Raw genomic sequence first — 19,234 nt, forward strand, 5'->3', positions numbered from 1 at the left:
TCGGGCTTGCCGGATCGCTTGCTGTCTGCGTGGAGGGGAATGGACGCGTCCTCGCTCAGCTTTGGACCCTTCTGAAGCTCATCCTCCTCAGGACTCTGCCTCCGAGACTCCGCTTCCTTGATGGGTGCCAGGGATTCTGACAATTTTCGCTTTGCACTTTGGGCCTCTGGGCCTCTCTTGGATTTCTCATCGGAAAGGGCTTCCAATACTTCGTATTCTGCCAGGACAGAGCCCACCTTCACTGACTCTGATACACCTCTCTCCATTTTCTGCAAAGCTTCCAAGGTGGAGGGCTGAACTGCTCCCTCCCCATCTTTCCCTTTCCCAGTCATAGTAACAATCCTTCCAGAGACAGTGTCGTAGGATTTTCCAAGCGTGTATATCTTCTGCTGGCTCTCGTCTTTCAGTTGCATTTCTCGGGCCAAGTCATGAAAGCTAAGCATTTCAATCGCACTAGATTTTAGCACATCGGCAGGGAGCTCACTGTCACCAGTTCTACTGCTCAAGGTCACCACCTTGTAAGTCACGATCTTTTTCGAATCACCGTCAACTACCTCATTGGGTATTTTGTCTACAATAACCCAATCCTCTGTGCCCTATATTTGAAATATAAAAACTAAATTAGATATTCTGATGACATCTCACTTCTAAACTAAGAGTCCTTTAAGAAAATGAGGGTGAGAGCCACATGCAGGTTTGCAGTGGGATTGGATCTAGTAATTATGGCTGCAATCGTTTTTCGTCTGGGTTGAGTAACTATAACCTTTCATGTGGAACACAGCCTTGCAATTTCAGATTTCTTTAAATAGGAACATAGTCTGATTGTACATTTTAAGAGAAACATACCGATCTTTGGTGCAATGATTTTACATTTCAAAATTAGGCAACATTCACTTCGTCATTTTGTAAGTCTTTCAGATTTAGGTGTGTGGACACCTCAAGTATAGTTTTACATGTTAAATATAGTACAGTATTCTCACAACTTGACACTATATGTATTTTTCATGTCTATAAATTGTACTTCCTGGCATAGGGAAGTCAATCCATGTAATAATATTCCCACTGGTGGGACACTATTGGATTATAAATGAGTCTTAGTGGTCTGTACAGTGTTCCAGTTTTAATTATAACAGAAGTTCACTGTCTGAGTAGTTGCATTTTCACTTTCTTTAGTGTTAGTTACAAGGCAGGGGAGAGTTAAGAAACCCTTGCATTCAGGCAAACTTAACAGGATGTGATGGGTAATAGGTGACTCAACTCCAGATCATAGAGGAAAGGAAATGCAACCCAGGAACAGAAAGTGCCTTGGTTCACATTTTAATCTAGATAGAATGTTCCCTATTTTTGTACTGGTTATAACCTGAATACTTGAATTAAGATGTGTGTTCTGAGGAATATGTTTATACAGATAGATGTACATGTCAGTTGAGTTAAATGAAATTAATTGAAAAAAAAATAACCTCTAGGGTCGATGGGACAGTTTTCTGGAAAATTATTTGATGAGACGTGGACACAGATTCTGCAGGGTCTCCTTTCTGGATTTTCTTAAACACACTCGGCTAGTGGGAAAACCAACATAAGTTCAGATATTTCAATATCAGTCAAGACAATCTAAGTTAGCACCATTCTGAGTGAATACAGGCAATGAAAAGTTTCAGTGAGACTTCTATAAGGACAAACAATGACAAAGCTTCAGTGGTAATTTATAGACAGAATGACCTAGGAGTAAAAGTCATAGAGATGCAGAACCAATAAGTAACATTCTAAGAAAATTCTTTCCCCAGAAGCTATGGAAAAATAACATACCTACCTTAGTTTAAAACAAGAAAACTTTTAAAAGAGGAAAATAAGAACTAATGACACTTTCATAAGATGCTGAAGTTTGAAGAACAATTCTTTTTTGGAAAAAATACTTTTTTTTTTTACCTGAGACCCAAGAAATGGAGAACTTCCTTGCTGCAAAAATATAACTTTTTCAGAACTCTCTCTTTCTTCTTTGGTCTGTTTGAATAGAAGGGGTTGGGTTGGAGAAGAGGAAGTAGACAGTTTCCAAAAAGGCAAGTTAGGAAGAGTCCTTTCATATATATGTATATATATGTGTATATATGTTTGTGTATATATGTATATAGTATATGAGCATATACACATATACTCAATTATTTATTTCTTTTTCTTTGCAAGGATATATACTATTCTTTGTTAAATTGAAATGTGATATGAAACCATTTCAGAATGTAATGACCATTTCCAAAGAGAAATAGATTATTTTCTGAAACTTGGCGGGGGGGGGGGGGCGGTCCATGCAACATATTTCTATAATCACAGAATCAAGAAGAGCTATATACAGAGTTTCATGGCATTTAAAGTGTATCACATACCGTCAAAGTGAGCACTAATGAAACAAACTGTGAAGAAATGAAAACGTGTGTGTGAGGAATTCAACTCCCACCTCTACCTCTGATAACTACGTGGTGGCATCCCATTTCTGTGCTGCCCAGAGTGCGCAAGACACATGCCCACCAGACTACTGCATTACCCTTAATTTGAAGAAACCAGCTGTACTTGGATTGACTTGTGCGTGTGTTTGTTCATTTGCCAGTACTGGGGCTTCAACTCAGGGTTATGTGCTTTCTTGCACAAACCTGCTGCTTTACCACTTGAGCCATACTTCTACTTTTGGCTTTTTGCTGGTTAATTAGAAATAAGACTTTCATAGACTTTCCTGCTTGGGCTGGCTTTGAACCTTGGTCCTCAGATTTCAGTCTGCCAAATAGCTAGGATTTTAGGAGTGAGTGTACTGTTATTTTTTTTTTGTACCACAAGTAAACAAAAATATGTAAGTTTTAGTGTAACATTTGAAAAATAGTGACTAATTTTTAAAAGTTAATCTCAAATCGTATTTTTCCTTAATACATAGAGCTAAGAAACATTGCCTTTGTGTGTGTGTGTGTGTGTGTGTGTGTGTGTGTGTGTGTGTGTGTATGTGTTGGTTGTGGGGCCTGTTGTTTAAACAACCAAATGTGTAGGTCTTCTGCAGGGGACATGTTTCTTTTCTTGGTCTTCTCCAGTGTTTTTTTTTTTGGCCAGTCCTGGGCCTTGGACTCAGGGCCTGAGCACTGTCCCTGGCTTCTTCCCGCTCAAGGCTAGCACTCTGCCACTTGAGCCACAGCGCCGCTTCTGGCCGTTTTCTGTATATGTGGTGCTGGGGAATCGAACCTAGGGCCTCGTGTATCCGAGGCAGGCACTCTTGCCACTAGGCTATATCCCCAGCCCTTCTCCAGTGTTTTAGCACAAACATAGAAAAGGTGTCAACATCTAAGGAAAGTTCAGTATTATCTGTTTAAAATTTTAATGTTTTGGGATTCATCTAGTATTATCCTCTAAGAAGCAGGATTTAATCAGAAGTTAAAAAATTGCAAATTTAATGGCTTTGACCTTTTAAATGCCCTTACTCATTAACTTCTCTAAGTTATAATGCAATATTTCATTCAAAGTGGCTATCACCTGACATTGTAAGTATTAGTGTGTGCCTAGACACTTGGTTTCCCTTTTTGTTTTTCTTTGGGTGCCTTTTTTATTCTATTCCTAATCTCTTTTAAAAATTGTTATTATAAAGTGATGTACAGGGGTTACAGTTACATAAGTCAGGTAAAGAGTACATTTCATTTTGTGCAATGACACCCATTCCCTCACTTTCTTAGTGGCATTTTTTATTTTGTATGTTTTGTAATTTACCAGAATCTGATATCTTTAGGGCCAGCATGTTATTTCCATAAAAGAGAGCAAAAACAGAGTAAGGCGAATCTGCCTAGTTACAATCAAATTTATGATAGCATAGTTATTCACAAAGTGATATTCTTAGTAATGTAAGAACTATAATACTTAAGACTAGATATAAAATGTTTATGTCTTGAAACTCAAGTAATTTGAATAGTATTGATATTCAATGGTACCAGGCATATTCTGGTAACATTGCTTTCCATTCACCATGCAAAAAAGGGCCTTTTTCAAAGTAAGCCTAATGGATAAGTATCTCTATCTTGCCAGCGAGGCCTGGGACAAGCTATGATAGAGATGTGTTGGCCACATTTTAGAAACAGTTTTCAGAGGAGGTTTAGAAATTGATCAACAATGGATGTAATTTGACTCTTGTGTATACAAAGGTCTCTCTCCATTTCTATTCTGTCTCAGCTCCCTGGACAAAAGTTCACAATAAAGAGGTCTTCAGAAGATGGATGTTAATAGACACAAAGTATGAAAGGTGTGGTTTTCAAAAATGAAAGGGAGCCAGTGCCAGTGGCTCCAACTTGTACTCCTAGCTACTCAGTAGACTGAGATGGAAGGAACACGCTTTGAAGCCAGCCAGGGCAGAAAAGTCCATGAGATTCTTCCCTCTAACCAACCATCAAAAAGCTGAAAGTGGAGTTGTGGTTCAAGTGGCAGAGCACCACCTTTGAGTGAAAACACCAAGGGACAGTGCCCAGTCCCTAAGTTCAATCTCCAGTACTGGAACAAAAAATAAAGCAGGGAGTGGTGGGAGAGAAAGAGAGAGAGAGAGACAGACCGACAGACAAACAGACAGACAGAATGATGGTATCTAACAGTATCTAACTAGTAAATTTTCAGGGCCTTTCTCAAAGCATAAAAATGTATATTCAGAAAAGTAAGGGTGAATTCACTTAGTATCTTTGCCTCTTCTAGCTATGAAATCTAGATTTATGATTTGAATCAGCTGATTTGCACTACAGTCTCGCCATGGCTTCCTGGCCATTTTCAGAGCAACCTAAAGCCATTACTCGTGTTCTCCAGTCCACTGCTCATTTGACTTGGTGGTGGTTTTCCTTTGGAGTACTTCCGAGAGAGACGAGCTTCTCTACTCAGAAGCTGGTCAAATCAATTTCCCCTGCTCCAAGAGAAGTGGTATAAGTGAATAGAAGACAATTCCTCCCCCAGATGGAATACTGACCTCTTCAGGTACAAGTGGTTCAATCATGGGCGCATCCTCCTGCCGGGCTGCCAGTCGCACGGGGGAGGTAGACAGCCTCTTCTCCCACTCGTTCGTGATGGCAGTGTCTGTTGAGGTTTCTAAGAAGGTTCTTTTCAGCTCACTAATGTTAGTCTGATGCTTCATCAGTTCATCTTGGGTTTTATCTAGCTCCTGTATGCAGAATGCAAAGAATCCAACAGTTAATCTTCTGTACATTTTCCTTTCAGTTCTTAAAAAAAAAAGCCCAAACAAACAAAAATGAGTAATATCCATTTCATTAGTAGTCAAAAGAAAACTGAATTTTGATTAGGGATCATGACATTGCCCCAAACACTCTGGTGAAAATGTGATATTTCCGGAGAGAAGAGAAAAAGAAAAGAAAATTTAGTTTCACACAAGCATCTGAAATTACAAAACAACAACAACAAAAATTAAAAGGTAAACTGTCAGGAGCTTAATTTACATGTCACTGGAAAGAATTAAAATAAATACACATCCAGGAAAAGGGCCTTATATCTAGGAGATAATTAGGAGTCAGAGAAGTCATCCCCTCTTATAGCAGGTGAGCTCAAAGTTCATGCATCGTGGTATGAGGCAGAGGTGTGCCGCTGAGGGAAGAACCCCACACATGGGCATGCACTGGTATATACCAATACCAACCTCTAACATCAGATTACTATGTTTGACATACACATTTTCACCCTTTATTCGCTTAATCAGACTATTCTGAAAAAAGTGGAGAAAAGGAAAAAAAGTAAGAGACATAGTAGTCAAGGGAACACGTCATCCTATGCAACACACCAGTGACACACTAAGAGCTACAGAGCATGCGAAGAGACCTGAACACCATAGACAAACAATGGCTTATACTGGGTTTTGGTTCATTTTCATTTTTCTACCTGTGCTTTGAGCTCTGCATCTTCCTCCTGGTCCGACTTGTCAGCATCAGGAAAGAGTGGGAAATAAAGTCTTACCATGGAATTCTCTAAGACTGCAAAACTGGTTTATATAAAGTTCCTTAGTATGGATACTGGTGTGGTCTTTCATGCGAAGGCAATTCTTTCTTATGGACAAAGCCCCAACATTCTCTCATGCTGAATAAGAACAGAGGAGTTAATGTTTCCTGGCTTCATGGGCCTCTGGCAATTGGACAAGCAGATACACATGTTTGGGAAGGTGGTGGTGAGGTCTTGGTAGATTGTTCTTACTGAACATTAAGTGATCGCTGAAATATGGGGAGCCTAATTATAATTCCTATGTGTGGTTATTATTACACAGCAATGACAGTTCCTTGTAATGTATGCATCCTCCCAATAAATCTTGTGAGTTTACTTATTACAACTTCTAATTTGAGGACTAGAGAGCTGAGGTTCTTAGAATTTTATGAAGCAGTGCTTTATATCACTACCCTCCTTTTCTACACACTGATTTTCTTAAATCTATATATGTAAAGGAAAATTTAGGAGGAAAGACTGATACGAGGTTTAGGAGGAAAGTTAAAAAAAATCAACTGCCATTAGCACTACCATTTCTTTAAAATGAGAACAGAAGAGTTTTTGAGTTTTACAAAAACATCCAAATATATATATGTACATATATATTTATATATACTATATACGTATATATATATACTATATGTGTATATATGTACATATATATTTAAATCTCAAGGCCACTTCATTATCCTTGCTTTTCTAGTTTAAGGACCTGGCTAATTCTTGGACAACTCTCTGAGCATCTGTGATGAGTTGAGATGGGCAGGGCATCTAAGACTGTTTCCCATCATGGCTCTCTAACCCAGGGCCTGGGATTTGTGTTCCAAAGTGAAATTACGGATGAGAACAAAGTCATACTCAAGAAAGTGCCCTTGCAGAGCTCATTCAGTGAGTCCAGGACTCAGTTTTTTTTTATCTGCCAGTGGAGCTAAGGGCACTTCCTCCACACATCCCACAGGGCATTGGGCTACAATGGACTGTGAACGAAGGGCAAGCGTGCCAAAAATACCACAGGACAGTAACGCCGTGTTGGTGGCATGCTAGTTCTTAAGTGTATAGTGGCTCAGAACTCCCCACTGATTATTTTAGGCTTCTCAGTCTAGTTAGGTATTCACTTGTGAGCTTTGTATTCATGGGAGGGTGCAAGGTAGGGCACAGAACTCGAGAGAAAAAAGGGTGAAAAAGAGCAGCAGTGGACATGGACGAATGTAAACTCCTGGGAGGTGATAGGAGGGAGGAACTGGGAGAGAGTAAGGGAACACATGACACTGTATGGAAGGAAATGTACTCATTACCAGACTCACATCATCGTAATCCCTCTGTATATCACCTATATAATAACAATAGAGTAAACCATGTTATATAATAAAATTTCTATACAAACCTAAAGTATTATAATTGAAATACTTTTCATTTCTGGTATATATTAGGATTTTGATGACATTTGTTGATGAGTGTATTTACCTTGTGGCTACAGGACACAAACCTGAGGTGTAAAGTTGTTTGGTAAATTTTAATGTTTATGGAAAAGGTAATGTACAGAGAGGTTGCAGTTACATAAATCAAATAGTGAGTACATTTCTTTTTGAACAGTGTCACCCCCTTCCTCATTTTCTCCCAGTTTTTTTCCCCTCCAGAGCTCCTTCCCTCATAAGTTGTATAGTTCATTTTCAACATAGTGTATAGTGAATATGATTGCTGAATTAGTTCACCCTTTGTCCCACTGTTTCTTTGCCTCCCCTGCCCCTACCCAAATCAGATAAACTTATATATAAGACAAAAAGTACAGAAATAAAGTACAGCGACAAAAGGGAAAAAACCACAGAAAGTAAAATAAAAACCCTCTTGTTTCCATTTCTTGGACTTCATTTCAGTAAGAATCATCTTATATGATCACATGCATATAACTATTGAGCCTTTGTGATCCACTCCTAAGAATATCCTCCTTTGGGGCTGGGAATATGGCCTAGCAGTAGGGTGCTTGCCTTGCATACATGAAGTCCTGGGTTTGATTTCTCAGCACCACATATATAGAAAAAGCCAGAAGTGGTGCTGTGGCTCAAGTGGTAGAGAGCTAGCCTTGAGCAAAAAGAAGCCAGGGACAGTGCTCAGACCTGAGTCCAATTCCCGGGACTGGCCAAAAGAGAAAAAGAAAAATAAATCCTCCTTTGGTCTCACTGTGTGAGTCCTGTTTAATTTATCATGTCCAAGTATAATTTTTAAAATGTATTTGCCACAAAAATAGTTAACTTGTAGTAGATTAACACATGTCTGAGTAAGAGACTGGATAAGTTTTACGCTGCTATCTTTTATTTCTAAAACTCATGTTTTTAAACTGTGAATTAAACTCTGACATATTCAAAGGGGAAAAAAACTTAATAAAATGTCATTAGGGATTTTTTTCCCCCTGAAGACATTTTCAGTGAAGTGATGAGCTGATACATTTTTACTGATATATTTTATATTTTAGTTCTTCCTAGAAAAAGATAAGTATGATTGGTTTTAAAAAGAAAATCACAATATAAACTTCTGTATATTAAAAGTGAAATTCTTCTAGTACTATGGGAAATATCTTATTACTGTAGACAAATATTTTTACAAAGATTTTAACTAGCAGCTGATAGGGCAAATATTAAAAATGACATAACACATACACATAGTATCTTAAAGGATTAATGAAGGAGAAATAGAGTAATGAAGGAGAACATAGTATCTCTCCTGTGGAACGTGATTACATTTTGTTCCATAAAAAACTAATAGTTTTATAATAGTTAGTAATAGTCACTTATGAATTTATTTTCCTTAATGAGAACTCATTTCTCAGGAGTGAACTATGCTACACCCCAAGGCTATAAAAGCCAGTTATAGAATTATTATTTTAACAAGTAGCATTTTGACCATTTGGATGTCAAAACATCTCTATCTCCAGCCAGTAAGCTAAGTAACTCTGACCCTTCATCCTAGCTGACAGCCTCTCGTCAGAGAGAAAAGAATCCTTTCTTTTAAAATGTGGTCCTAAGAACAACACAGTCAGCACCATGAGAACTAGTGAGATCTCTAAATACTCAGCAGTTTGGAAGGAGCAAGTCTGGGGACCCCCAGGTGATTCTGGATGAATGCCTCAGAAGCTGAGAGGTCTAAGGCAGTCAAGATACATTTCGTTCTTACTCCGAAAGCTAGAATTAACTCCAAAAGACAACACATAGAATCCTTGCAGGCAGGGTTAGCCCACGGCAAAGGCAGTTTCCTGAGGTCACTTCCGGCCAGGAGGGCTTTTGCATTTTTTAAAATTCCACTCACCTCCGTGGCTGTGGTTTCCCCATCAGCTGCGGTATCTGTCCGCTCGCTGTCAGTCTGTGGATCACAGATGTAATCACGATCCAGAAGGAAGCAAGGATAGAAAATAAACCCATCTGGTCAAATAGGGCACACACAGGCAGAGTTCATGCGCCCTCTCTGGGGTCTGTGGCCATACTACCTTCCCATGGAAGTGCAGGTTCAAGCAAAGCAAAGGAAGAGCCAGCGCTAGGGGTACCAGCAGAGCCCCTCCAAGGAAGACCCGAGGCACACACTGCCGCAGGAGCTGCAGGGCCTGACTCCCTGCCCAGGGCTGCCCTGTGCTCAGCCTTTCCATCTCAGGAAATCCAATTTGTCCTTCTCCTCCCACCCTTTCCTCTGACATCCCAACAAAGCTCTCCTCAAAAGGCTTAAATGAAATAAAATCGAGGTTTACACATAGTATTTATTCTTGTCATAGGTCACATTTGAAAGGTAAAGGAAAATGTAAATTGATGTAAGAAGCTACTGTAACAGTCACTGGACTTTCAGCTCCTCATTTATGCCATTAGATAATTTGCATTGATCAATGACTACCAGGCTGTCTGCATTACCTACTGATAACCAAAAGCACATGCCAGTGACTCACAGGCAAATGTTTCATGGAGAAAAATGTACCTCAGCTTCCAAATAATCCTGTGAATGGGTCGTTTTATCACCCACCCTCCAATATAAGGATGTATATCTCATGATAGAAATACCACTCAAATGATGCAAATAATAGTCAAAATGAGAGAGAAAGAGAGAGAATGAGACATCTATTTAAAACAAATAAAACAAAGCACAGCATTTAACAGAGCCTAGGTTTCCAACAGAAATCTCAGAGTTGGTTTTTAATCTATTTCAAAAGGGCTTATGACTGAAAATGTTTTTGAGAAGAGCACAGCCATGGACAGAATACTGGAGTATTGTTGATTTGCTCTAATTTTAACTAATTTTCTCTCCACATATTAATTGTTGGAAAAATCTATTCGTGTGTGTGTGTGTGTGTGTGTGTGTGTGTGTGTGTGTGTGTGTTCTGGGGCTTGAATTCAGAACCTTGGTGCTCTCCCTTATCTTTTCCCATTCAAAGCAGGTGCTCTACCATTTGAGCATCTACTTCTAGCTTTTTCTTTTTAAACTGGTTAACTGGAGATAAGAGGCTCATGGATTTTCCTACCTGGGCTACCTTTGAACCCCCATCCTCAGATCTCAGCCTTTTAAGTAGCTAACATTACAGGTGTGAGACACCAATGCCCATCAAAGACATGACATTTTGAAAACAAAAACCAGAGCTGGGCCTTCTATGGTTGTGGATCTGTCTCACAAAAATTCCTCAGTCTATAAAGGACAAGGACAAAAAGTGACAACTAGGACAGTGATGTGTCTGTCAATATAAATGGCCATGCTGGTTTCTTGGTACTATTCCCAACTTCCATTTTACTTTTCTAAACTAGAAGGGATCTTAAACTAGAATATGCATGCTTAGAATGTGTGTCTGAGAGATTTAACCTTGCTATCAAGCCGAGATGGAAACAATGTAAAGAAAATGTAGCTAACCACCTAAACTTTCTTACAAGTGTAATCCCTACTGCAGTATTAGCATGGCTTCTAAAACAGATAGAAAGATCAATTTCAACTGGTAACAAAAAGACAGGCTACTGTTCCAGTGAACAGAATATCCTAAGAAGCTGGAGGCTGGTGGATCACGCCTGCAATCATCCAGAGTAGCTAGAGGCTCAGATCTCCAACGTAGCTAGGATTACAGGTGTGATTCCAAGCCAGTCTGGGCAAAAAAGTTCTTGTGAGACTCTTCTCTTCAATAAAGTACTCAAAAAAGCCAAAAGTGGCTGTGTGGCTTGAGCACAAAGAGGCCCACCGACAGTGCTTCGGCCCTGAGTTCAAGCCCCAGGATTGGAAAAAAAGAAAAGAAAAACTAAGAATGGCATGTGCTTCTTAATCTAATTAGCTTTGTCAAATAGGCCTAAAGGTCTGAAGGTATTTTTCCTCCTACTTGGATTATTTTCTATGGTTTTAAAATTTTCTTCAATATCATTCCAACATCTTTTCATTAGAGTTCAGCTGAAGATAAGAGGGCATCTGATGTTAGACTAACATACCCTCAAATACTTGCTGTTCAAACCTGTGATAATTAGGCCTATTTTATATTTTAATCCAGTTTCTTCTTAGAAACTGAGGGAGATAGATGCACTAATCATATTAGATAATGGATACCAAATACTTTATATATTGTCTGATGCTAGCACGGAAAGTTGTCCATAATAACCATAATATATTGGGATTAGTATATTACATAATAATTACCAATTTTCCTAGATAGATACTATCACAGTATCTTTGCCATATTTGAACTTCTAAATAAAGATAGTGTAGCACCAGTAGCTGTCCCAGCTACTTAGAATATGGAAGCAGGAGAATTTAGAGTTCAAAGCCATTCTGGGCAATATAGTGAGCCCCCATCTCAAAATCATTCCCCCAAAACAAAGAAAATCAAATTATCTTTAGACCCTCAAATTCCTACTTAGCACCTAGTCATAGTGACCAATCAATAAATAATCAATAAACAAAGTAATAAAAACTGAATAAAGGAGCATTTACAGCAAATGTTAGATATAGTGTACTACAACTACACAAAATTACAAAATGTATGGCATGTCAAAACTATCATGTGAATTATCTTTACACAATTTGAATTATTTATAAATCAATTCTTCAAATCTCTTTTTACTTTGTGTTATCAACAAATGACTTAGAAATGGATATGTAATGACATTCTATGTTACAGTTAGCTAAATTCATCTTCTGTGTATTGAAAGATGCTGAGATATTATATCCCATTTTGAAAAAAAAAGATATTTGGCTATTCTATAGCTTGAGATGGCTAGGATTTTCTATACTGAGGGGGTTTGCTCGAGAAAGACGAACTGATTAATTTCCTAACAGATGAGAAATGTGAAAAGCATTACTGCCATTAGTGCTTTTGTAAAACACAAGTGACAGAGACGAACTGTATGTTAACAAGTCAGCCAGTTTCGCTGCCAAAGTGCTGGAGGCCCGGAGAATAAAATAGGCCATGTAAGCAAATGGCAATTTGTAAAAGTGCAATGACCTAAATATGATTTCTTTAGCTCACGTGGACCTTGGAATATGAAGGTCTTAACACCAGACATACAGAATCTACATGGAACAGATGGCCTAATATACCTGGTGTTGTATTTCACAGGAAAGCTGTCACAGGCTAACTGAGGCTAGAAAAGAGGGGGAAGAGCGCAGTGCTCAGAGCTAATTCAGTGTCAGAGCTGTGTGCATCGCAAGGCTAGCTCCCACCCCTCAGTCACTAGCTTACAACAGTGAGCTGCTGTGATTTGTTTTGATGATGTAATGCAGACATGCCCAAGTTTCACATTAATTCTCATGCACGGGTTACGAGAATATTCCCTGGATTAGGCACAAGATCTGTGTGGCAGGCTATACAGAAGTTCAAGCAGTTAGTGGGAATTTTAAAAAGTATCAGATAACAATCTTCTTTTTTCCAGCTTATGTTAGTAGGAGGACTCATTCCTCTGTTAATGGGAAAAAAAATATCTCCAGGTTAGAAATCTACTTTATGGATACTCGTCTATTCTTAACTATAGGGTGTACTAGTTCTACCCAATTGAATAATATTGCTACTGTGACAAATGTTGATATACAAGCCTAGGACTTGAAGTTCTCAAAGTATGTTCTAGGTGTAAAACATCTACTTATATGTATGTACATATGTATTAAGAGCCTTGGGGGAAAAAACCAAAAAACCTTATGCAATTTCAAATGGAAAAGCCAAGACTTGAGAGCACCTTTGGGACCATCCCTATTTTTTTTCTCTTCTGCTGCAGACAGCACTGTCATGACACCACTAAATCCAGGTCTGGAAACGCCTTAGCGGCTCTGTGTGCTCACAGCAGCAGCGCAAACGAGGACTTCCTAGGTGTGCATGCAGACTTGCTTTCTTTTAGTGTTGCTTTGACTTTGTCCTTCCTTCCTTCCTTCCTTCCTTCCTTCCTTCCTTCCTTCCTTCCTTCCTTCCTTCCTTCCTTCCTTCCTTCCTTTTTCTTTCTTTCTGCTAGGAATTGCTTGTCTCGTTTCCTGCCACAAAAGCTTTTGTTCTGTGTCTACAGGAGAGCTGGAGAGGGGCTGGAGAGAGGGCCAGGTGGGCAAGGACAGGATAGCCAGGGCCACTGTGGGCAGCTTCTATTCGTTTCCCTATGCTTGAAGTCAAGCTGCTGTGCTATTCCCAGGGCATTAGATAAAGGGGAGGAATTAAGAGCAAAAGTTGCTGGGCATGTTACCTCATCCATTTGTTGGGATGAGGGATGGGAAACTGGCAAGCTGAAAGCCCTGGTTCCTTCTTCACCAATATGCACTCCTAAGTGCCACTTTCCGTGACATTACCACCCTGTCCAGATGTGGGGTGTCTGCCTTACGCTGGATTCAAAGAATTGCTGTCGTCTGATGGTCTTATAATGAGACTTGTTTTAATAACAGAGAGAAATCATAAATAAACTTCCTCCTAATTACATTTAGACACTGCTGTTCCAAACACGGTTCTTTCTAGTCCTGTTCTGGCCTCACAAATGGCCGATGGCCTAAACTTCCCAAGGAGCTCGTTCTGACCCAATGCCCATCAGGACAGGATCCACCTCAGAGAGGGACAATGATAAGAACTATCAAAGATGGCTGAGGAGGCATTTCAAAATCTCCTGGGTCACAGAGACACATCAGGTGGTACTCTCTCCCTGTCTCCTTGATCTCGTTTAACATGGAAGCTACTTGCTACTTTGCTGTCCTACATGTGATTTACTTTATTAGGCAGAAGCTGAGCAGAATCTTTAAGTGAGCCCTGGTCTCTTACAAAGCAAATGGGTTATTTGAAATCCACTTTTAGTGGGCTCCTTCAGCCCACTGAGAACTCAACGGGCAGTAGAATGACTCTGCGCTGGCCCGACTTCTAGGCCCACATGGTGTTGTGCCTAACCCTGGGACCCCCCCCCACCCCCCGCTTAAGCCCCCTCCAAACACACAAAACCTTAACGTATTGGCACACACAATAAATGAGGCTCTGAAAGTCAGACCACTATGGCAGCAGCCGGCTAACACTGTTTCGGACTGAAGCACGGAACACGCAGGGGAAGTGTGTTCTATGCCGAGGTACACACCTCTTCCTCTGAACTGTCACTCGGGTCATTGTCTAGGGAGGCGCTCAAGGAGGCCGCCTTGGGCTCCAGGTAGCAGAGGCACAGAGCCAGAGGGAAGGAGAGAGTGAGGGCGTACGGCACTGAGAAGGAGGCGGAGAGCAGGAAGAAGAAGATGAAGAGGAAACAGGGCACCAGGGATGGGGAGCGGATGGGGAGGTAATTTTGCAAGCTCTGGGGGAGGAGGTTGCTTTCAGACAGGTTGGGGAAAGACAGGTACCCGTCATCATCTAGGAGCGAGGGGAAAGAGTCAGGGAGCTGCAAGGAGAAGGAAAACAGGGTGGTTCCCTTGCCAGACTGCGGTCTGTAGCTACACGCTACATCTTGATCCCCCAGGTAAGCCTTCCCTTGGCTGTCCTTATCCAAGGCAGGCTCCCCGGGCAAGCGCTCAGCTGGCGGCAGCTCGGGACCTGCAGGTTTGCGTTCATTCTCCTTGCATCTCCGACGGAGCTCTGTGGGAGATGTAGGGTCAAAATGGGTGGATGAGGGTGACAAGGGACACGAATCAGTGCCATGCCTAGGTGACTGATGTGAAAAGAGACAGAAAGAGAGGAAGAGAGGGAGAGGGAGAGAGAGAGAGACAGGAAGCAGCAAACAGATGCAAAAGGACAAAAAGAAAACTGCAATTAGTTACTTTTCTTATAAAATTGTCAAACAAGAGTTTCAGTGCTAGGTTTGCTCGTGAATTTTAAAGTAGTCAAGCTGCATGCGAACACTGTCACAGGTGGCTACAGAAATCCCAAGAGACCCCCACCACACATGGGGTGGGAGTGTCACATAAGAGTCAGAGCAGAAGGTAAGCATGGACAACCCCCTCATCTTACACGCTTCCCGTGAGAGAGCCTGAGGAAGGGCTTAGGTTTTGAGAGCAAACATAAATCCCTGCTACACCAAAATCAAGACTTTCAATAACCTTCTCTTGTCTCCAGGTAATAGATTGATCTTTTTTTTTTCTTTTCTTTCCCTTTTTTTTTCTTTTTGTGTGGATATGTACCAGTATTAGGGCTTGAACTTAGCTTTTTCTGCTCAAGAGTGGCCCGCTACCGCTTGAGCCACAGCTCCACTTCCAGCTTTCTGCTGGTTAATTGGAGATAAGAGTCTCATAGACTTCCTCAGTCTCTTGAGTAGGTAGGATGACAGCATGAGCCATATAGTTTAGCTGGATTTAAATTAAATCCAATTAAAATGTTGGTTGTTTAAAAAATTGTTGCCTTCTTGGATCATCAGTGACATTCCCAAAGAGCTAGATTTCCAAATCAAGAAGTTTCTGGCCCCACTCCTATCTGATGAGCAGTTGCAATGTGAGTATTCAACAATTAGCGTTTCAGGAACTCTGACTCCCCACAAAAGACTGAGGTTCATTTTGAAAACTCCTCTATTTTGGCTCCTTTATCAAGGATATAAGTGGAGCTTCAACTCACATAAGTGGTTTCAACGAGCTCAATGGCAAAAGAAATGTATTTTCTTGTAACATGGCTTCTATGTGTTCAGTTTCTATTATTTGTGGTCCCTAAATAATAGAAAAGATACAATTCCTAGCCTTGTGATTGCTCTTAACAGATAAAGGGCATGTTTATACCTTTGGTTTGTGTCCTTAATACAAAGATACAGCCAGCAGTTGTACAAAAGTGCTCCCTAGAAAGCACCAGCCTTCATGGGACAAGGACAGCAAATCCTATTCTGTAGAGCCCTGACAGTTCCAAATTCAGTTTCCTCTTTAGGTGGAAGAGGAGTTGTCGGACAAGAATGGGAGGAAAGGAAGCAAGCAAACGCCAAGCAGGCCCCGGGCAGAACAGAGGAGCTATTGTAGCCTGGCAAGATCAAGCCTAGGGCACAGAGAGCCAGGGGGAAATTTGCTGTTGCTGTTGCTGCTGGTGTGCGCATGCATGCATGCAAGTGTGCGTGTCCGTGTGTGTGACTTGCCTAGCAACCTAACAGCCTGGAATCATCCTGCCTGCCTGACCCACGCAGAAGTAGTAAAATATAGCAACAGAACAGGGAAAAAGCACAAAGAAAATGTATCTTGGGTATAAGAGCATTAGAAGCGTGTCTTTTGACTATGAGGCAGGCATATCTGTTCCCAAACTCTCACGTTTGGCATGTATCAGGAACCTGCACAAGTCCCATTCGACTAGGAACAATGTAGACATTGAAGCATCCTTCTGTGTGAACCCAGGGAGGTGATATCCTAAACCTGGCAGAATCACTAGCTGGAGAAACATGCCTTCTTTCCAAACAACCTGGGGACCAGTCTCCTAAGAACTAAGCTCAGTAACACCTTTTTATTCGGTTAAAAAATAAGTACTCTGTCACTTTTTGAAAATGGAAAAGAATAAAATTATGGTGTAATCTTCCATGCTGCTTATTAAAGTGCTTTCTAAAAGATACCTTTGCACTGGGGTGGGGGGTGGGGGGTGGAGGGAGACAGTCAGTACCAATTAAGCACTTGAGCTCAGTTCCAGCCCTGAAGGCGCCTCTCTCTATAAGTACTGGCTTCTCAGAGCCTCTGACTAGGAAGGTAGTCATTTTCTTTGTCTTTTAACTTCTCCATAGCATCAGAGGCATAACATGAGGATCGCTGAGGACTATATGTAAAGACCCCCTGGTAGTCTTTAAAAATTCAAATGAAAGGGGAGGCTCTTTGGACCTACTTTGGGAGCAAAGTACTGATCATTTAACTCCAGTATGGCACATATTTATACATTCATGAAAATCATTTGTTGACACAGGTGAATTTTGAAATGTTGTATAAAAAGCACACATTCAGCTTTTAGGTCTGTTACCTTATTTTCCTGTTGCAGTTAAGATCTGCACTTGACAAGTGACAGAGGTGTGTAAAAGCAAATTTTAGAATCAAGCACATTTTAGAATTAAGCACATTTTACATTGCATAGTTTTGCTATGGTTTCTACTCTGGGTATCTTTTTGTATTTGTCAAACAAAAAATCTTGTCCTAAAAAAGCAAAAATAGGAAGATGATGGATTGGGTTATTTGGAATGTTTTAACATTCTACTGAAATTCTGTTGTTTTTCTTTTTGTTTGTTTGTTTGCAATTGCTGGGCATCCAATGTAGGCTCTTCTGTATGCTAAACAACTGCTCTACCACTGAGTCATATCCTTAGTTCTGGAAATTATTTGTTGATCTACCTGATTAAGATGTCTATCAGTGGTGATTCTAGCTCACATTATTGACATTACAAGAAGCCACATTTGAAAGAACATTAGTAAGCAGAGTGTGCTCGCATTTCAGGGTAACAAGCACCTTTATTCTGATAGCCCTCTCTCTGTACCCTGCACATTTCAGGGGCCATTCTTCTCATCCACTGCTATTATATATAAATCTTCCAATGTGTGTGTTAAGTTATTTTGCTAAAAAAGTTGCTTTGCCGTACTGGATCACCACAAATAAAGCTGACATTCAAAAACAATGTTTAAAGGGAAATTTAATTGGGAGGGAGATGATGTCACAAAATAGAATGAATAGAACTCCCAGAGGAATGGCCACTAAATTCACCTTTTGTCTTCCACTGCAACCTGATGTCTTAAGATCCCTTTTTATAAACCTGGCCCCTCATTCCTCTGCTGACTGGATTGTAACTATAAGGCTAGTGATTACTGTGGATCTAAAAAAATATCACACAACGCTGGGGTAGGAGAATAAGGCCAGAAACAAAGAAAACAGCTTTCCCAGTGGTTGTGAAATGTGAACCCAAACAAAAACATGGATTATACCACCCGAAGTATTTTTAAGGGAGACTTACAGGACAGCTGTTGAAAGTCTTATATATAGTACATTCCTTGTTAAAGTAAAAAAAATTCCAGAAGTTAAGAAAGCAATTTTTAGAAGAAAAATGTTAAAACATGACTATTAATTAGAAAATGGACACAAATATGACTAGTGCTGAAATATGAGCACCCTCTATCTTAACATACTCCTGGTTTACAGCCCGAGAATGATCTGGCCCGCTTGAAAGCTGAGGTGCTCTGAGAGGCAGCCTGGGAGCTGTACCTTTCCCTCATGCCGGATCGCTGCCACCGGCGTGGCTTCCTCCGCCTTTCTCCGTCTGTCCTCTTCCTCGTCGCGCTCCTCTTCAGCCTTTTTCTCAGGGGTCACAGTGGTGATCAAGTTGGTTTGAGAGATGCCCTTTGTTGTGGCGTACTGGCCAGTACCAACCTCTGCAGCAGACATAGAATCCTTCATGTATATTTCATGGTTTTCATTCACTGATGCTAAAAGCAAATACAATTGGAGAAATAAAATCTGAAATAGTTAAATCAGAAGACATATCAACAGTGTCATATTACTGGTGAAAAAAAATACTACTACAAAATACCATGCATGTCTTGAAAAGAACAATCAGTCCTGTAGGAATCAGTACTTAAAGACTACAATAGCCTCTGTGTTCTCTATCACCTAAACTAGCATCTTAAAACCATTTAAAGCCCCATGTCTCTGAAGTCCAGAATAATGTTACCCATTCTAAGGATCTCTGACAAGAGTGTATACGAGAACAGAGGTGGGTGGAAGAAAGAGAACCCGGTAGGGCACATACACCAGGTACTCAGCGGCAAGCTCAATGACTCACAGTGACATCTGCAGTAGACAACTACTCAGTTCCATCTGCCTTTGAACATGTCTCTTTGGAAGTGCTATTTACTGAGGAGCATTGATGGAGTGTTATTA

At 40.5% G+C, this 19,234-nt stretch overlaps 1 protein-coding gene across 7 annotated transcripts in view; it reads right to left on the minus strand.

The window, feature by feature from the left end:
- Epb41l3 (erythrocyte membrane protein band 4.1 like 3) overlaps positions 1-19,234 on the minus strand; it is a 215,083-nt gene that overhangs the window by 7,252 nt on the left and 188,597 nt on the right. For 2 of the 7 annotated variants that reach the window (XM_048363495.1, XM_048363499.1), the window contains exons 12-15: positions 18,560-18,780; positions 9,283-9,336; positions 4,967-5,158; positions 1,927-2,001 (exon numbers count right to left, since the gene is read on the minus strand). In XM_048363495.1, the coding sequence (XP_048219452.1) occupies positions 1,927-2,001; positions 4,967-5,158; positions 9,283-9,336; positions 18,560-18,780 (542 nt within the window). Of the gene's footprint in view, positions 1-1,926; positions 2,002-4,966; positions 5,159-5,886; positions 5,923-9,282; positions 9,337-14,513; positions 15,075-18,559; positions 18,781-19,234 lie in introns of all 7 variants that reach the window. The other 5 variants (XM_048363501.1, XM_048363497.1, XM_048363500.1 and 2 more) reach the window with 5 other exon arrangements.

This window comes from Perognathus longimembris, chromosome 15, assembly GCF_023159225.1.
Source record: "Perognathus longimembris pacificus isolate PPM17 chromosome 15, ASM2315922v1, whole genome shotgun sequence".
NCBI lineage: Eukaryota > Metazoa > Chordata > Mammalia > Rodentia > Heteromyidae > Perognathus > Perognathus longimembris.